The sequence below is a fragment of the Tauraco erythrolophus genome, chromosome 28 (genome assembly GCF_009769465.1).
Source record: "Tauraco erythrolophus isolate bTauEry1 chromosome 28, bTauEry1.pri, whole genome shotgun sequence".
NCBI lineage: Eukaryota > Metazoa > Chordata > Aves > Musophagiformes > Musophagidae > Tauraco > Tauraco erythrolophus.
The window spans coordinates 1934741-1952912 of NC_141492.1; the positions used below are offsets into that span (position 1 = coordinate 1934741).

The 18172-nt window shown below is 61.6% G+C and overlaps 1 protein-coding gene across 1 annotated transcript; it reads left to right on the forward strand.

Annotated features, from left to right (window-relative positions):
- The first annotated feature begins 1941 nt into the window (after positions 1–1941).
- On the forward strand, positions 1942–17375 carry LOC104375386 (unconventional myosin-Vb). Its single transcript, XM_086627498.1, has 37 exons — positions 1942–1968; positions 4508–4618; positions 5057–5219; positions 5299–5443; positions 5565–5721; positions 5924–6064; positions 6298–6379; positions 6597–6704; positions 6944–7056; positions 7170–7435; positions 7633–7714; positions 7982–8122; positions 8204–8326; positions 8531–8614; positions 9151–9300; positions 9452–9549; positions 9698–9784; positions 9867–9978; positions 10731–10942; positions 11115–11271; positions 11363–11602; positions 12324–12533; positions 12684–12777; positions 12890–13035; positions 13246–13359; positions 13537–13764; positions 13845–13942; positions 14116–14302; positions 14512–14593; positions 14807–14962; positions 15110–15261; positions 15553–15642; positions 15841–15991; positions 16430–16700; positions 16782–16956; positions 17039–17119; positions 17217–17375. The coding sequence occupies exons 1-37, from the start codon at positions 1942–1944 to the stop codon at positions 17373–17375; spliced, it is 5193 nt and encodes a 1730-aa protein (XP_086483624.1).
- The last annotated feature ends 797 nt before the right edge of the window (positions 17376–18172 follow it).

The following is an 18172-nucleotide window of genomic DNA, read 5'->3' on the forward strand; positions in this document are numbered from 1 at the left end:
TCTAAGGAAGAAATTTTTCACTGTGAGGGTGGTGAGGCACTGGAGCAGGTTGCCCAGAGAAGCTGTGGCTGCTGCATCCCTGGCAGTGTTCAAGGCCAGGTTGGATGAGGCTTTGAGCAACGTGGTGTAGTGGAAGGTGTCCCTGCCCGTGGCAGGGGGGTTGGAACCAGATGGTCTTTGAGGTCCCTTCCAACCCAAACCATTCCGTGATTCTATGATCATCTGGTGGCATCCGGCCACGGTGTGATTCGCCACCACGTCTCGCTGCTCTGGAGCTGCTGCACCCCGCGCTGCCGGCAGCTCTCGCCAGCTGTGCCGGGGCTTCCGAGGCGGCTGTCGGGAAGCGCCATTGACCCCGCTGGGGAGCGGGACCTGCCCAAAGGCCGCCCGGGCGCCTGTTTTCTCCACCGGCTGAACGCTCGGCTGTTAATGGAGCTCCAGTCCGTGTCTACGGGCTGCACGTGGCATGAACCCACCTACGTGGTTTGGTAATGAGCCACACGCTGCTGACAGCCCTTCGGGCAATTAGACATTCGTTATTTTTTCATCAGAAAATGGCTTCGTGCGTTCCTGGTTGCAGAACGCACTCGCTTTTTTGGGGGGGAAGCAGGGAGGAAAGGCAGCGTTTTCCTCATCCCACTCACTGTGATCCGCTGGATTACTGGAGCTGGCACCTTCTGGGATGGCTTCGGTGTTCCCGGACTGTGCCAGAGCCAGGGCAGCATGGCAGGACTGCCAGGGCTCAGTGAAGCCAGCTGGGCAAAAAGCAGGTGCCAGCTGGGGTGCTCAGGGCAGGAGCAGAAAACGATGGGGACATCTGCCTCATCCCAGCAGGTGGATTTGTCCCTTCCAGGCTGGGTGACCCTGCTGTGGGTCTGGCCACCTCCTTGTCCCCACGGGCACTCCTGCTCGCTGTCCCCACCTCTCGCTCTGCTCGGGCATCCCCTTGTCACCCAATCCACGGCTGCACGCACCAGCCAGTCGCCCAGGCTCTGTCCCAGCTCTGCGGGCTGGCCAGGCCACTGCGGGCAAGCAGGGACAGCAGGGACCCATGGCAGCAGCACCCATGGGCAGTGGGGACCCAGGGACAGCTGGTAGCCATGGGCAATAGGGATCTACAGACAGTAAAGTGGTACCTACAGACTGTAGGGACCCACAGGCAGCAGCACTCATGGGCGGTGAGGATCCAGAGACAGTGGCAACCATGGACAATGGCACACATGGGCGGTGGCACCCATGGATGGTGTCACCCATGGACGGTGGCACCCATGGACAGTGGTACCCATGGACGGTGGCACCCATGGGCCATGGGGACCCACAGACAGCTGTCAATACACCACTGGTGCTACAGCCACAGGTTTGCATCGTTACTGGAGTTTCTCTGTAACGAGGGGAGTGGGGAGGGGGACTGTGCTGTGGTGGCATGTGGGTGCTTGGGGGTGCCCTGGATAGGGGACCTAGGGTGTATGTGATCAGTGCCCGGGGTGGCCAAGGGTGCCCTGGATGAGGGTAGTTTTGGAGTGTCTTAGATAGGAGGGCTCTTTGGGTGCCCTTGATGGGCTCTTGGGGTGTCCCAGGTAGGGAGAGAGTTTGGGGTGCCCTGGCAGAGGGTCCCAGATAAGGCTTCTCAGGATGCCCCAAGTGGCATCTCAGGGTGCCCCTTTATGGGGTGTCCCGAATGGGCGGGGGGGGGGGTGTCTCAAGGTGCTCTGCACAGGGGTCCTTGGGGTGCCTGGGCTGGGAGGGATCTTGGGGTGCCGCAGCGGAGGGGAACCAGTCCCAGGACCCCCCAGGAGCTCCTCCGTCCCGGGGAGGGGCTGTGGGGCAGAACGGGAGGCGGAGTGGGGCGGGGACCGGTAACCTCCTCCTCCCGCTCCAATTAGCGGCAATTAGCGGCCATAAAGGGGCTGCGGGCAGCGAGGGGGGGTCACGCGACTCGTCATGGCTGCGGGGGACCTGTATGCTCAGGTGAGGGGGTCCGGGGGGTCCCACCACGGGGAGTGCAGAGGGAGCTGTAAGGGCCCCCCCTTCTGCAGCTGAGGAGGGGGAGCCCCAAGCCTGGGGTGCTTGTTGCAGACTTTGGGGGGGGTCTTGTGCCTCCCCCGGGGGCTCAGCACCCTGCGTGGCTGCAGCTGCTGCGGCCTGGGGTGTCCCCTTGGGTCACCTCCCCACTGGTGCCTGGTTTGGTGGTGCCTGGTGGTGCACCAGCTATGGGTGCTGCCATGGGTGCTGCACCCCAGCTATGCTGCTCGCAGGGCTCCCTGGCACGCAGAGAACCACGGCCTGGTGAGTGTGGCACCTCGCTGGGGTGCTGCTCACAGGTGAGAAGGGTTTGGTGCTGCCTGGGCACCCATCTGTCCTGCTTCTTGCCCAGCTGGCCTGGCTGCTTTCATGTCCTGCATCCTGTCCCATGTCCTCCTCTCTCTGCCTCGGTCCGGTTCTGCCAGTCGAGGACATCTCGGCAGCAGGACAAGGCTCCTGCTCCTGGGTTTTGCTGCTGTGTAGCAAAAACGATTGCTCCAGCCGTAGAGCAGACCCTAAACGTGGTCCTTTCCCTGGAGGTACATTACGCTGCGAAGCTGGAGGGTGCTGTGGAGGTCGGAGGTGCAGCGTTCACCACCGTGGTGCCATTGAGGTGCCAGCCTGGGCGAAGCACGGTGGCTTTCTGTGCCGGAGGCCTTGTGGGCTGCCACATCCCAAACAGCTGATCCGGCTGGCACCAAAGCAGCTGCACGACTGACTTGAGCTGAGTGCCCCGTGGAGCCCTGATGGTACCGTCCAGCTTCCATGGTGCTCCGTCGGAGCCGAGGGGCAAGCAGGATGGGCTAGCATAAGGATGCTCTTTTTGGCCAGTTGTGATTTCAGACTTAAAAATCAGTGGCAGCCTTGCTGGGAAGCTCTACATGGTGCAATTTTAGCTTCTTCCAGTGGCTACTGGTCATAAAAGATAATGACCTCCTGTTGCTTCACCTCTGCCCAGCGGCCCCGGCAGCCTGATCCCCCTCCCACTGTCTTTATTTTGACTGCGAAGTCAGACGCTTGGTCTTCTGACAGCTCCTTGGATGCGAACCCAAAGTTCAGCCCCTTCCTTCCTCCTCCTCTTCCTCCCCAGCCTGCTCAGTGCTTGTTTGATCACCTTTAATGACGCGTTGACGCGCGCTTTGGCTTACAGCAAACGTTTCCGAGTCTGCGGCGTGCAAGTGCGTGGATTTGCAAAATGGGTGAAACCAGGATGGTTTTTCACACCCTGCTTTCCAGCCAGAGGCTGGTCCCTGCCCGCTGGGGTGGCAGCGTGGTGTGCTAGAGCCCCGTTGCTGCTCTGCAATAGCGCCCAGAGCTTGTGGAAGCGGATACGCGCTCCCATCTCAGCTGGGAGCGAAGCTGCAACCCTTGGATTTCTGCCCTTCCTTTCAAGTTTGCAAACGTGGGCCTCAGCTCTGCCCGCTCGGAGCAGCGGGAGATACCTGGGAGAAGCCTCCGTTCCCCACAGCCTGGCAGAAGCTGCTGAGATGGTGTCTGACAGCTTGGCACAGAGGAGGGCAGCGGGCACCCGTGCCAGGAGCTGGGGCGGTGGGAGCTGTGGTTCCCCAGCCCAGAGCACTGGTCACCCTGTGCCAGCTTGGGGCTGGGTGTTCACTCTCTTGCCAGCTGACAGGGTGCCCGCAACAGGCTTTTAAGGCTGTTTGTTTTTTTTTTTCCCAGTTTTTACCTCTTTCCCCCCTGGTGTTGTGCTGCTTTGCTCCTGCTGAGTGTGGGGTCCCACTCCCTGCGAGGTGGCTCTAAAGAGGCTTTTTGTGGGTGCTTGGGGGGTGTTGACGCTCAGGTGTGGGTGCAGAGGGAAGCCAGGGCTCATGGTGCCCCAGCGCTCCCGCTTCATCAGCACCTGAAGTCTGCAGAGGGGAAACTGTGACCTGCCATGGGTCACGCTGGCCCCTGGCACAAGGCCACCTCCTGCGCTTGGCCCCAGGGAGCTGCAAATTTGGGGAGGGGGGGGACAAAAAGGCCACAGGGTGATTTTTTTTTCTTACTGCTGTCCCTGTGCTCTGGCCGGTGGCGGGGTCCGCAGAGCTGGCGACATGTCTGAGCAGCTCAGTAATGAGCAGATGTTCAGGAACGCCCGTGCTCGGTGCCTCCTGTGTTTCCAGAAACCCTCCCTGCTGCAGCGGGCACGGGGCAGTGCCAGCCTCTGGTGCGGGCACAGATGAGGTGCTGACCTTCCTGGGGTGGGCAGTAGAGCTGGGGGGGTGGTGGGTCTCCAGCAAAGGTGTCTTTGTGCACATCTGGAGAGCAGCTGGGTAGGACCTGAGCCAAGGTCCCATGGGGCACCCAGCAGGGCGCTGAGTCCTGTGGGGCACCCTGTCACAGCGATGCTGAGCACTGGGCTGATGTGCTAAGTGACAACTGTCGGGAGGGCTTGGACACTTTGTTTGGAAGCTGGTGGCCAGATGTGTTCCCTGTCTCTTGGCCGTGACTTTGCTGGGGTCCCCTCCCTCCCGTGTCCCCACAGGGTGCCCGGGTGTGGATCCCTGACCGTGTCGAAGTCTGGAGGGTGGCAGAAATAACCCGAGGCTACAAGGAAGGAGACCCCGTTCTCCAGCTCCGCCTGGAGGATGGCTCGGTAAGGCTGGAGCTGCACTGCTCAGTGGGTCCCTCCTGCGCTTGCCATACGGTTGGGTGCCCTCAGATGGGAGATGGTTCACCTCCACACCCCCGAACCAGCCTGGGCTGCTCAGCAGAGATGCTCAAACCTTTCCTGGGTGCATCCTGTCCGGTGTCTGAGCAGGAGCCCGGACAATTGTGCCCGCGTCTGGCTCACTGTGCCCTGTGTCCCCTGGGTGCCTGGTGAGCTGGTCCTCGCTGCCCGCTCCTGCCGGCTTCCCAAAGGCCTCCAGCTCAGCCCGCTGTGCCGCCTGGGCTGCGATTCCCAGTGACTAAGTCCAAGCATGGCCCGCAGACAGCGTCCCTCCTGCCCTGCTGCTCCCCGCAGCCCCGTCCTCCATCGCAGGGCCAGCTGACCCCATTCCATGCTTGTCCTGCTCCATCTCCATCCCTGCAGGCACTGGCCTACCCCGTTGAGTTCCAGCTGCCACCTCTCTGCAACCCCGACTGCCTCTCGGGCGCCAATGACCTGGTGGCCCTGAGCTACCTGCACGAGCCAGCTGTGCTGCACTCCCTCCGCCAGCGCTTCTTGGAGGCCAAAGCGGTCTACACCTACTGCGGTGAGCCCCGGGCACCCTGTCCTGCTCCCTATCCCGTGCCCCTCCTGCCCCTGCCCTTTGCACAGCTGTCATCTTCTAGGTATCATCCTTGTGGCCATCAACCCGTACGCGCCGTTGCCCATCTATGAGGAGGAGGTGATCTACGCCTACAGCGGCCGTGAAATAACAGACATGGATCCCCACATCTTCGCGTTGGCGGAGGAGGCGTACAAGCAGATGGTGAGGTAAGAACGTCCCTGGGCTTGCGGTGGGGAAGGGCTGAAGGTTCTTTGGACCATGGCATGGCTGTGGAGAGAGGTCCTGCTGGGTCACGGGCTGTCCCCAGCTCATGTCCCTCTCCGGCAGGTTTGGGAAGAACCAGTCCCTCATCATCAGTGGTGAGTCGGGCGCGGGGAAGACTGCGTCGGCCAAGTACGCCATGAGATACTTCACCACCGTCGGGGGCTGCCTGGGCAACTCCAGCATGGAGGAGAAGGTGCTGGCCTCCAGCCCCATCATGGAGGTGGGTCCTGCTGGGTCCCCGGGCTCCACGTGGGAATGTTTGGGATGTCTCTGCAGGCTCTCCCTGTGCTCCTCATGGCCTCTGTTGCTGATGTGATGCCATGTCTGTCCCTCCCTGTAAAATGGGTGGCAAGGACGGAACTTCTCCAGAGCATCTGGAGAGCTGGGGCTGGCTAAAACCTCCTGCACTCCTTCCCTGCCAGGCCTTTGGGAACGCAAGGACAACCAGGAACGACAACAGTAGCCGCTTTGGGAAGTACATCGAGATCGGCTTCAACCAAACATGTGTCACAGGGGCCACCATCAAAACCTACCTGCTGGAGAAGTCCCGTGTCACCTTCCAGGTGGGTCTCTGGGGTGGTGTGGGGACAGACTGGGAGCCCCAGTCCTTGGAGTGGGAGGGTGCCCCTCCTAGGCATCCCCTGGGGGAGCAACCCCAGCACTGCTGAGCCAAGCTGGAAGAAGAGAAGGTGTCCTTTGTCACCACATCTCAGGTGCAGCACTACTGCAGAGGAGCGTGGTGGCCCAAGGTGACTTGGCTTCTCCATGGTTGGTTTTTTTCCTTGCTCATCCATAGGCAAAAGCGGAGAGGAACTACCACATCTTCTACCAGCTCTGTGCCTCGGCCACCCTGCCTGAGCTCCAGGGCCTGGGTCTCCGTGAGTACCCCCATGTCCTCTCCACAAGCCCCATGGCACAGCTCGCTGCCAGCCTGTCCCATGCTGGGCACTGCCAGGCCTTCCTGCCCTCCCCGCTGCTGACGTGGCACTGCAGGAGGTTCTGCTGCTGCTGGGCACCCTGGGGTGGGCCAAGGGTGGTCGGGAGCCCCGTGGGGCAGGTTGTGCTGGTTCCCATCCTGAGGCATCTCGCCCACAGGTGGGGCAGAGTTCTTCCACTACACCTGCCAGGGCCAGTGTGCCGCTGCCCAGGGCACCAGCGACGAGACTGACTTGGACAGCACGCGACACGCCTTCCTGCTGCTGGGTACCCTTCTGGCTGGGCACGAGTGGGGATGGGTGGGCAGGGTGGTCCCCAGGGCTGGTTGTCCCACCACCCTCACCTTGATGCGGATGTAGGAGTGCTGGTGCCTGACATCCTGGCACTGGCAAGTCTGTCTCACTACCAGCCATTCCGGTCCCTCTGGTTTGTGTGACGCAGGGGGTCGGACTGGCACGGGATGGGGGGAGCCTGGGGTGTCCCTCATGTCTGGCTGGTGACTGCAGGTGTCTCCGAGGCCGACCAGCTGGAGCTGTTCACCATCCTGGCTGCCATCCTGCACCTGGGCAACATCATGGTCAGAGGGAGGGACCGCCGCGGCGACGGCTGCTTCGTGGAGGTGGGTGAGGGCTTGATGCCCACACCCTGCGTCCCAAACCGGCCCCTGAGCGGTGCTGTCGGCAGGAGCCACATCTCAGCAGCATGGCAGTGAGAGGGTCTGTCCCTTTGCAGCCTGCTGACGAGGCCCTAGGGCTGTTCTGCGCGCTGCTGGGCGTCGAGGCATCGCAGGTGACGCGCTGGCTCTGCCACCGCAAGCTGGTCACTGCTGGTGAGACCTACCTGAAGCCCCTCTCCAGGCAGCAGGCGCTCGACTCCCGGGATGCCCTGGCCAAGCATATGTACGGGGAGGTCTTCAGGTGGATGGTGAGCAGGGTCAACTGTGCCCTGCGGTCACTGGAGGGCCACTGTACCTCCATTGGCATCCTGGACATCTATGGGTAAGAGTATTCCCCTCTCCTGGGCTGTCTTCTCCTGCGTCAGCTGTGTCTATGGGTCTGCAGCCACCAATTGCTCCAGCTGGACCATGGGGCAGTCCCCATCCCTGCATGGGGCTGGTTGGGTGCTGCTGCCTGGTGCTCGTGGCTGGGGTGGATCTGCATGGCAGCTGCCTCAGGCAGGTCTCTGGTGCCCACAGGTTCGAGATGTTTGAGCTCAACAGCTTTGAGCAGTTCTGCATCAACTATGCCAACGAGAAGCTGCAGCAGCTCTTCAACCTGGTGGGTGTCACCCAGATGTGTCTCCTTGCCAGGAGCTGGTGAGGGTGGGCCCTGCACATCCCTGCTGCGCTGCGGCTTTTGGTGCTTCTGCCCATGCAAATGTGGGGTTCTGGGAGGCTGCTGGAACTGGGCATGGTCCCCTCCTTTCTCCCAAAGTGCTCCTGGTCCAGAAGAAGGGCTGCTCAGGTGTCTTATGGAAACCAGGTCACTCTGCCTGCTGACTGTCCCCTCCTGGCTCAGTCCTTCTCTGCTCTCCCTGCCCCCCAGCACGTCTTCAAGCTGGAGCAGGAGGAATATGTGACCGAAGAGATCCCCTGGGTCTTTGTTGACTTCTGTGACAACCAGCCATGCATTGAGCTCATCGAGGGCCGGCTTGGCATCCTGGACCTGCTGAATGAGGAGTGCAAGGTGGGCAAGGGGTGCTGGGAGCTGGTGGTGGGGAGTGCCCAGAGCTGCCCCACTGCCCCTTCTGACCCATTTGCCTTTCAGATGCCCCAAGGAAGTGATGGGAGCTGGGCCCAGAAGCTCTACCAGAACTGTCTCAGCAGCTCCCACTTCCAGAAGCCCAAGAGGCCAACGGATGCTTTTGTTGTCTGCCACTTTGCTGGCAAGGTAGGGAAAGCTGTGGTGGGTACAGCACTGGTTGGGTAGGGCTCCCCGGTGGCCCTGCCCCAGTGGGTACCCAGCCTGCCTTGCCTAGAGCTACTGGTGGCAGCTCCATGAGCTCTGACTCCAGCTTGGACTTCTAAGAGCCCTGCACTGACCCAGTCTGGGAAGCTGCAGGCTAACGGTGACGTGTGCCTTGTCTCCTGCCAGGTGGAGTACCAGTGCGATGGGTTTGTGGAGAAGAACAGGGACACTGTCCCCGAGGAGCTCGTGGGGCTGCTGCGAGCCAGCAAGGTGAGAGGCCCCCTGAGCAGGGGCCGTGTTGGGCAGAGCCAGGCTGGTGGTGGCTCTGGGAGCCTGGGGCTGAGAAGGACTGACGGTGTATGAGGTGTAAGCTGTGCAGGGTACATGCCATGTACATGCAGTGCTGGCCATGGGCAAGGTGCCCTGAGATGTGGGGGGACCCCTTGGCTATGTCCCTGCTGAGAGGGCTGGAGGGGTCCTGCTGCTTCCAGGTCTGTAACGCTGTCACTTCTCCCTTCCACCCTGCATGGCCCTGGCAGAAGGTAAGACACATCTTGGAGGGTTCTCAAGCACACCTGGGAAGGTGCCCGTGGCTTGCACTTGGTTTTTCCGGAGGGAAGCAGCGGGCAGGGACACAGCTGGATCTGGCACATCTGGGCTGTAGCAGGGCAGAGGACTGTGCACTGGGTTGGCCTCTCTGGAGCCTGTGGTCCTCTGGGGCTGTCTCCTGGTGGTGATGGCGCTCTGGGTATTGGGTGATGCTGGCTGTAAGCTCTGCGTGGTGCTCACAGCTCTGCTCTGCTCAGTCTGCCCTGCTCACTGAGCTCTTCCTGGAGGAAGGGGATGGCCCCAGGTCCCTGCAGTCCCGCAGGTCCAGCGGGCCCAGGCTGGCCGGTCGCCCCAGCCGCAGATCGCTGCCTAGTAGCCAAAAGAGTACGAAGTCCATCTCCAGCCAGGTATGGGGTGTGGGGGGAAAATGTGTGCTGGCCCTGGATACCTGGGGCTGGGGTAGCCCCAGGGGGACCTCTGTGTGTCCTGGCATGGGGAACCCCACAAGCCTCAGGATGCTCCTGCTGGCCCTGACCACGCTTGCCTTGTCCTCTGCAGTTCAAAGCCTCCCTGAACAGGCTGATGGAGATGCTGGGCAGCACCACACCACACTACATCCGCTGCATCAAACCCAACGATGGCAAGCAGCCCTTTGTGTGAGTGCCTCAGAGAGGCTGGAGGGGCTGGGGACACCTTGGGGCACTGCTGTCCCTCCAGTCTATGTCCCTCCTGCCTTGGTCCTGCGTAGCTTGGAGCATGCCAAGCTGGCTGGGACCCATTCTAGGTCAGCCCCTCTTTGCCCAGGTTTGACTCCAGGCGAGCAGTGGAGCAGCTACGAGCCTGTGGGGTCCTGGAGACCATCCGGATCAGTGCCTCAGGCTACCCCTCCAGGTACTCCCCTGCTTCAGCAGCACACTGGGTGCTTCCCTTCCTCCAGCCACAGCACCTCTGACCCCACCTCTGTCCCCCACAGGTGGGTGTACCAGGAGTTCTTGGAGAGGTACAGACCTCTGGTGAGCAGAGAGGAGCTGATGGGCACCGATGAGAAGCAGATCTGCAGCCTTGCCCTTGAGAGACTGCTCCAAGTAAGGGTCTTGTTTGGCAGCTGTACCTGTGGTACCAGAGCATCCCTTGCAGATGCTTCTCACCATGTCTGCGTGCCCAGGGGGTACAGAAATGGATGAGTTAGGAAATGGAGAGGAACTTACTCTGCTCTTGTGAGACACACCCCCCCCGCCCCCCGCAGTGGTGCGTTCAGCTCTGGGGCCCCCAACATCAGAAGGACATGGAGCTGTTGGAGCGGGGCCAGAGGAGGCCACGGAGATGATGTGAGGGCTGGAGCACCTCTGCTCTGGAGACAGGCTGGGAGAGTTGGGGCTGTTTAGCCTGGAGAAGAGAAGGCTCTGGGGAGACCTTCCAGTACCTAAAGGGGCTACAGGAAAGCTGGAGAGGGGCTTTGGACAAGGGTGTGGAGTGACAGGACAAGGGGCAATGGCTTTAAACTGAAAGAGAGGAGATTTCGATGGGATCTAAGGAAGAAATTCTTCCCTCTGAGGGTGGTGAGGCACTGGAGCAGGTTGCCCAGAGAAGCTGTGGCTGCCCCATCCCTGGCAGTGTTCAAGGCCAGGTTGGATGAGGCTTTGAGCAATCTGGTGTAGTGGAAGGTGTCCCTGCCCATGGCAGGGGGTTGGAACTAGATGATCTGAGGTCCTTTCCAACTCAAACCATTCTATGAATTCAGCCTCCTGGGAGGGTGGCTGAGGAGATCAGTGACATGAGGAGCATCACTGGCTGGGGTGTGCTTTGTGCCTCAAACTGACTCCACCATTGCACGCAGGACCCCAGCAAGTACCAGTGTGGCAAGACCAAGGTGTTTTTCCGGGCTGGCCAAGTGGCTTACCTGGAGGAGCTGCGGTACCAGCGGCTGAGGGCAGCCTGCATCCTGCTGCAGAGGCACCTGCGGGGCTGGCTGGCACGGAGACGCTTTAGACGGGCACGTGCTGCAGCCATCTGCCTGCAGTGCCATGCCCGGGGCATGTTGGCCCGGAGGTGAGCCAGGGATGGGGCTTGGAGGGAGCTGCAACAAGCTGAGTCCGAGCTCAGCCTTGGTGTGAGCTGGCAGCTGTGTTGACTTTGAGCTGGGCTTTGACCTGAGTGTCCTCATGGTATGGGCTGGGCTGTGGGTTTTGCCACCCTGTGCCCAGCACTATCCTCCCTGCAGTTTTGCCGGGATGCTGCGAAGGACCAAGGCTGCCGTGATGCTGCAGAAGACCCTGAGGATGGTTCTGGCCCGACGCTCCTACCTACACATGCGTCGGGCTGCCATCACCATCCAAGCCTTTGCCCGGGGGATGTTTGCCCGGCGGCTTCACCGGCAGGTAGGAGCCTGGCAGAGCAGCAGGTGCCCTGATCTCACCTGGAGTGGGCTGTGCCCCTGGCAGTGCCACAGCCCCATCTCTCCTGCCACAGATGGTGTGGCACCACAAAGCCGTGATGATCCAAGCTGCTGTGAGGGGCTGGCTGGCCCGGACCCGCTATGCCCGCCTGCGCGGGGCCGTCATCTACCTGCAGTGCTGCTACCGGCGGGCACGGGCACGCCGGGAGCTGCGGCGGCTGCGCGCGGAGGCACGCTCAGTTGAGCACTACAAGCAGCTGCATAAGGGGATGGAGATCAAGGTGATCCAGCTGCAGTGCAGGCTGGATGAGCAGGTGGGTGCCACCTTCAGCTCTTTGTGGGTCCCAGGGTGGTGGGGGCCGCTACTTTTTGCTGACCACTTCTTACCCTTCCCTGTGTAGCCAGAAGGACTCCTGCCCGTGCCATCAGTCCGTCCTGGGCCTGGGGTGGGAGCTGACCCTGCCTGATGTGTCGTGCATCTGGGTCTCATTCCTGGGTTTTGGATGCTCCTTATGGATGTGGGACTAGTGGCCCTGGGGATGGGCTGGGCACCCTCCTGGCTGCTTTCTTGGGTGCAGCCTGGCAGTACAGTGTCACGTGCCAGGGATGGCTCCAGCATGGTGCGTTATCCCACCATGTCCTGCTGACAGCATCTGCCGTCGCTGTCTGAATGAGTGTCTCTGCTTTGGCTGTCACCGTGCTGTTTCTGGGGGTGGCAGTGGAGTGGGCGGGCTCCTCTGGTGGGATCCTGTCTCAGGGGGTTGGGGGAAGCAGGGCTAGAGAAGCCCCCTGACCAGGGTGGGTAGTGTCCTGTGTGGCTCCACGTGGGATGGCGTGTCACAGAGAGCTGCTCTTCCAGACCTGAGCTCCGTTTGGGGTGATGCTGGAGGCTCAGGGCTCCAAACAGATGGGCAGGAGATGGGGTGTCTGGGTTCATTGGCCAGAGCGTGCACGGGCTGTCATTGATGGGAGACGTGGGGGTACACACTTGTTCCTGGTCACCCACCTCTGATGTTCTCTGCCCGTTGGCCCAAGGCCCAGGAGAAGCAGCGGCTGGCGGAGCAGCTCTCGGGGCTGAAGGCTGCCCACGCTGAGGAGGTGCAGCACCTGCGGGCCGAGATGCAGCGGCTGCGGGAGGATGCAGCGCGGGATGCCTGGGTCCAGCAGCTGCAGGAGCGGCTGGCTGAGCTGGAGAGGAACAGTGTGAAGAGCTGCCTGGGACAGGAGGTCGAGGAGCTCAGGCAGGTCCGTCTGTCCAGGGGATGCTCTTGCTCTGCTGGGGCTCTCCGGGGACCTGGCAGCATGCTGTGCTTCCTGCCATGGGGTGGTCCCTGGAGAAGACCTCTGGATAGCCCTGGGCAGGGCTCTGGTTGTAGCTGCCCCTCTTTCCTGCAGCGTTTAGCGGAGGTGGAGACCATGAAGCTGCAGCTGGGGGAGGAGAGGGATGCCCTGATCCAGCGCATGTCGGAGCAGTCACGGGATCTGGAAGGTAAAAGAGCTCCTCCGATCCCCTCATCCCGTCCCTCTGGATAGGGACTGGTCCTGCAGGCTTGGTGTGTTCCTGCCTGTCCCCCCGCTCCGGACCGTGTCTCTCCCCACAGAGCAGCACCAGCGCGCGGCACGGGAGAGCCGGGGGCTGCTGCAGGAGCTGGAGGAGGAGCGGGCACGCTACCAGAGCCTGGTGCAGGAGTATGCCCGCCTGGAGCAGGGCTATGAGAACCTGCGGGACGAGGTGGCCTTCCACAGGGTGAGGGGCTGGCCGGGGATGCGGGGGAGGCTCAGAGGAACCCCTCCCTTGGCTCCCTGGCTGGCCTAGTGTCCCCTCTGTGGGAGAAATGGGCTTCCCAGCTCATGTGCTGGGGTTCTCCAAGCCAAGGTGTCCTCCTGAGGCTACTGCTGATGTGCCAGTGGGCACTTGGGGTGTGGGCAAACAGCTTGTCTTTCTCTCCCTGCTCAGCAAAGCACCTTGAGACGGTCACCTTCATCAGAGAGCTTCCTGGGCTCCGAGAACAGCTACTTGTCCTCCATGTCCACAGTGCCTTCACGAGACGGCTCCGATCAGCAGGCTGAGGCTAGTGGGGACAGCAGGTGAGGGGTGACAAATAGACTGTCCCTTCCCCTGTCTGTGGTTACAGCTGTGTCCCAGAGCTCCTGGCTGGGAGCTGGTTCCATCAGGGAGAGGGTCTGGGGGTGTTCTGGCACCAGTGCCCAGCACTGGCTGCTCTGCCAACACTGTCTCTGCACCCAGGGGCTGGAGGAGCGCTGGCAGCCGGTGCCAGAGGGACCACAGCCTGGTGCTGAGGTGCTGCTGAACGGTGCTGTGGGCCAGGATCCTTTCGAGAAGGCGTACCTTCTCCTCCTGGGACAGCTCAACGCTGTCAATGAGGAGCTGGCCCGGACCCGGGAGGAGCTGCGGAGGTCCAAGGTCCCCGCGGAGCTGGAGGAGAGGAAACCGTTGGACTTTCTCAAGCGCAGAGTGAGGCCCTGCCCCGCTCCCAAGAGAGGGTCAGATCCAGACTGATGGGGTGGCCTCACCTGGCTCTCGTCTTCCTGCAGAACATAGCTGAGATGCTGGGGCTGGGCAGGAGCCTGGAGAAGGCGGCAGTGGACGATGACTTGAAGCACGCGTACGATGCGGTGCAGGTTGCCAATAGGTGAGTGCAGTCCCGGGGACATGGTCTTCAGCTGAGGCTGGTTTCCCCACAATGGGCTGCTAGGGGGTTAGTTCCCAGCTCTGAGGTTTCAGGGGAGAAATGCCCCCTCAAGGGATGGGCTGTGGCAGCTGAAGGAGGCGGGTGCCTCAGTTTCCCCACGTACGTCTGCGCAGGCTGCTGGTGAGTCAGCTGCAGGAGGAGAAGCAGCAGCACGAGGAGGAGGTAGAGGGGCTGCAACTCAACATCTCTTCGCTCAAGCAGCTGAGCCAGCAGCAGGCAGCTCTGATCCAGGACTTGCAGCAGCACCAGGGGCAGGAGGGGCTGCAGCACCATGTCCTGCGGCTCAAGGAGGAGAACTGGGTAAGGTGGGATGGAAGAACTGGGCTTGGGGCTGGCTTCCACCACCTTGCCCTGGGGTAACCTGCAGCAGCTCCTTAGGGAGCGACGTGGGGGACCCTCCTGCGTCCTCCCAGCCCTGCTGCACTCACTGGGTGCTGGTTGGAGGGTATCCAGCAGAGGCAGGTTGGCTGAGCCCTACTGGGGCTGTCCCTGCCCAGGAGCTGGCCCAGAAGCTGGAAAAGCAGGAGAGGACCACACTGAAGCTCCAGAAGCAGCTGAGAGCCTACATGAAGCAGATCCAGGAGCTCACAGGCAAGTGCCTGTATGGGAGGGAGGCAGGGGGCTGGCTGGAGGGTCACCAGCCTGGTTTGAGGCTGAAGCATTGTCCAGCTTCAATATGGGGAGCCAAGTCTTCCCCCAAACAGAGATGCTGGGGAACATCTGCTTGGACTGAACTGAGGGGACCTGATCTGGGTCCCACAGCCCAGGACACAGCAGGATGTGACCTGTGCTCCTCTTCCCCAGTGAAGAGAGAGGCTGCTGGGCCAGCGCAGGAGTTGGCAACATCTGCGGTGGTCCTGTCCCAGTCCACCACGGTCCCATCCCTGGCTGGGCCATCCCAGGCCATGTTAGGGTGGAGGAAGGAGGATGAAGGGCGCATTATCAAGGCCATCATCACAGGTAGCGTTTGGAGAGATGGGGACTCCTTACCCCAGCTCGGTCCCTGTTAGGGTGAGCTAATCCTTTCAGCGTTGCTGGGGCAGCATCCTGCCTGGCTCAGGACCAGCTCCACAGCTCCCTGGATCCCAACTCTCCTTTCTGCTGCAGACTACAAACCACAGGGCAGCCCGGGAGCTCTCCCAGACCTGCCAGCCTACATCCTCTTCCTGTGCTTCCGGCACGCGGACCACTGCTTCGACGAGCCACGGGCCCGCTCGCTCCTGGATGCAGCCATCAGTGCCATCAAAAGGGTGATGAAGGTGCGGGGCTCGGGGCTGTGAGTCGGGCTGAGGAGCAGAAGCTTCACTGGCTGAGGTGGGGGTGACACTGGGGTGGCAGCTGGGTCCCCAGGGCACAGCGTGTGCCTGACTGCAGTGTGTATCCTGAGCATCTCGGGTGAGGGGTGCCCCTGGGTGCCGCGGGGCTCCTGCGAGAGAATCCCATGACTCTGCAGCCCTCAGCAGTGGCTCAGGGAGCGATGGTGGGACAGGAAAGCTCGCTGCTGTCACCGCCGTGTCCCTGGTGACCCCGTGCTCCGTTATCTCCCGCAGAAGCACAGCGATGACTTTGACGTGGTGGCACTCTGGCTCGCCAACACCTGCCGGCTCCTCAACTGCCTGCGCCAGTACAGCCAGGACGAGGTGGGGCTGTGCTGGGGGCGGGGGGTCCACCACCTCCCTGGGAAGGGTGGGAACATAGCGGGGGACAGAGTTTGTCCCCAGCCTGGGGCTGCGTCCTCTTTGACCCCCACTCAGATAGGCAGGGATGTGCTGGGGTTGGCACTGCTCCGTGCTGGCATCCCCTGGCACTGCTGGCACTGACCCAGCCTGTGCCCGCAGAGCTACTGGCGGGGGAACACGGCGCGGCAGAACGAGCATCGCCTGCGGAACGTGGACCCACAGAGCTCCTGCTGCAGCCTGGGGGCCCTGGCTGTCCAGCTCTACCAGCAGCTCATCCGTACCGCCGAGAAGTGCCTCAAACCCATGATTGGTACGGCCTTGGGCTCGCGGGGCCCCCTGGCACACTGGGGCAGGGTGGGAGTGCTGTGCTCAGCTCTGTTACAGGGGCTGCGCCCAGAGGGGGACAGTCGGCTCTGAATGGGGTGGGGTGGGGGGTGGTCCTCTTCTATGAGGGACCATCTGCTCCTTGAGCATCCTGGCATGGAGGGGGTGGCTGGGGAGCTAAAGTGAGCTCGGCACCCTGGGGCCCTCGGGCTGCATCCATGGGGAGCTTTGTTTCGCCCATGTCCTGCTTTGGAGCCTCCTGTTGCAGGGCCAGCCCCTGGGCTACCCTGGGCTGGCTATCCTGGGGGTGTCCTTGGCCACTGCATCCCCAGCTGGGACACAGAGCCAAGGAACAGAGTCCTGGCTGCTTGAGGTGTGTCGTGGGGTCTCTGCCTTGTTATGATGAGCCTTTTTTACCCTTTAGTTGCTGCAATGCTGGAGAGTGAGCCCATACAGGGCTTGTCCTCTTCCTGCCCTCCTGGCCACCGCCGGTCTTCTACAGCCCCTGCCTACACCTTGCCGGAGCTGCTGCAGCAGCTGAGCTCCTTCCGTGCGGTGCTGGACCACCACGGGCTGGCCCCCAGCGTGGGGCACCAGGCCATGCGCCAGCTCCTCTTCCTCGTCAGTGGTACCACCCTCAACTACCTGCTGCTGAGAAAGGACACGTGCTCCTGGAGCCGTGGCATCCAGCTCCGGTCAGTCCCCGTGCAGCATGGGTGCATCTGGAGGAGCTGGGACATGGCCTGTGCCACCTTCTGACCTGGTGCCCCTGGCAGGTACAACATCAGCCAGCTGGAGCAGTGGCTGCGGTCAGAGGGGCTGCAGCAGATCGGGGCCCGGGAGGTGCTGGAGCCCCTGGTCCAGGCTGCCCAGCTGCTGCAGGTGAAGAAGGTGACGGAGGAGGATGCTGGAGCTCTCTGCAGCCTGTGCACCGTTCTGTCACCCCAGCAGGTACGGCGGGGATTGGGGGCTCGCTGTGTGCCAGGTGCTCATCCAGCCCTTCCTTGTTCATGGTTTCCACCATCTCCTCCAGGTTGTGAAGATCCTCCGGGCTTACACTCCGGCTGTTGGGCTGGAGGAGCGCATCAGCCCCAGCTTCATCAGCAGCGTTGAGGTAAGTGGGACCAAGGGTCTAGTGCTTGGGGGTAGGGGGTTTCTGCCTGGGCCCCCTCACTGGGGCAGCCCTGGATGCGTGAGCCCTGTGTCCACAGAAGCAGCTTCAGGACCAGTATGGAGAGGGACCCAGCCAGCTCCTGGTGGACACCAGCCACCTCTTCCCTGTGCACCTGCCCTTCTCTGCTTCCCCACTGCACCTGGATGAGCTCTGCATCCCTGATGCCCTCAACCTGGCCTTCCTTGTCCGTCTCTGAGACCAAGTCTGGCCCTGGGCCACTGCTGGTGCCCCATTGAGGGCTGCCTGACCCCCCCGAGGTGTGGGAAGGCCATGGGGGTGCAGCCCTTTGTGTGCTGTTCTTCTGGGAAGTTGTTTATTGGAACTCAAGTGCCTCGACTGGCACAGCCAGGGCCGGTAGCAGTCCTGCGCTGGGAGGTTTGGCCACTTTTTAATCCTTTGAAGTTTAATAAAAGTCTTTGCAGATAACTTCAGCGTCTGAGGTTGTCTGGGGGGGGTGTGCTGTTTGCAGGGCGGTGTGAGGGAGCTTGAGGACCATCACTGGGGCATTCCTGGAGCTTTTCATGAAATATTGGAATCATTTGGGTTGGAGAAGACCTTAAAGATAATCTAGTTCCAACCCTCTGCAATAGGAAGGGACATCTTTCGCTTGATAACATTGTTCAAATCCCCATCCAACCAACTTTGAACTTCCACTGTTAAGGTTCCAACAGTGGCCAGCAGGACTAGGGAAGCGATCGTCCCCCTGTCCTTGGCACCTTGATTATGGTGTTTGGTTTTGAACAAGAAAGACATGGCGGTGCTGGAGTGTGTCCAAAGAAGAGCAACAAAGTTGGTGAAGGGTCTGGAGCATGAGTCTTGTGAGGAATGACTGAGGGAACTGGGGTTGCCTAATCTGAAGAAAAGGAGGCTCAGGGATCCTTCTCGCTCTCTACAACTACCTGGAAGGAGGTTGTAGTGAGGTGAGTGTTGGTCTCTTTTTCCCAAGTGACAGGATGAGAGGAAATGGTCTCAAGTTGCACCAGGGGAGGTTTA

What these genes read in the sequence shown, in the direction of transcription:
- LOC104375386 (XM_086627498.1), top strand. Translation starts at nt 1,942, where the DNA reads ATGGCTGCGGGGGACCTGTATGCTCAG. An exon ending in TCTGCCACTTTGCTGGCAAG is followed by an intron (nt 8,327 to 8,530) that starts GTAGGGAAAGCT and finishes GTCTCCTGCCAG; the next exon opens with GTGGAGTACCAGTGCGATGG. An exon ending in GGCTCAAGGAGGAGAACTGG is followed by an intron (nt 14,303 to 14,511) that starts GTAAGGTGGGAT and finishes GAGCTGGCCCAG; the next exon opens with AAGCTGGAAAAGCAGGAGAG.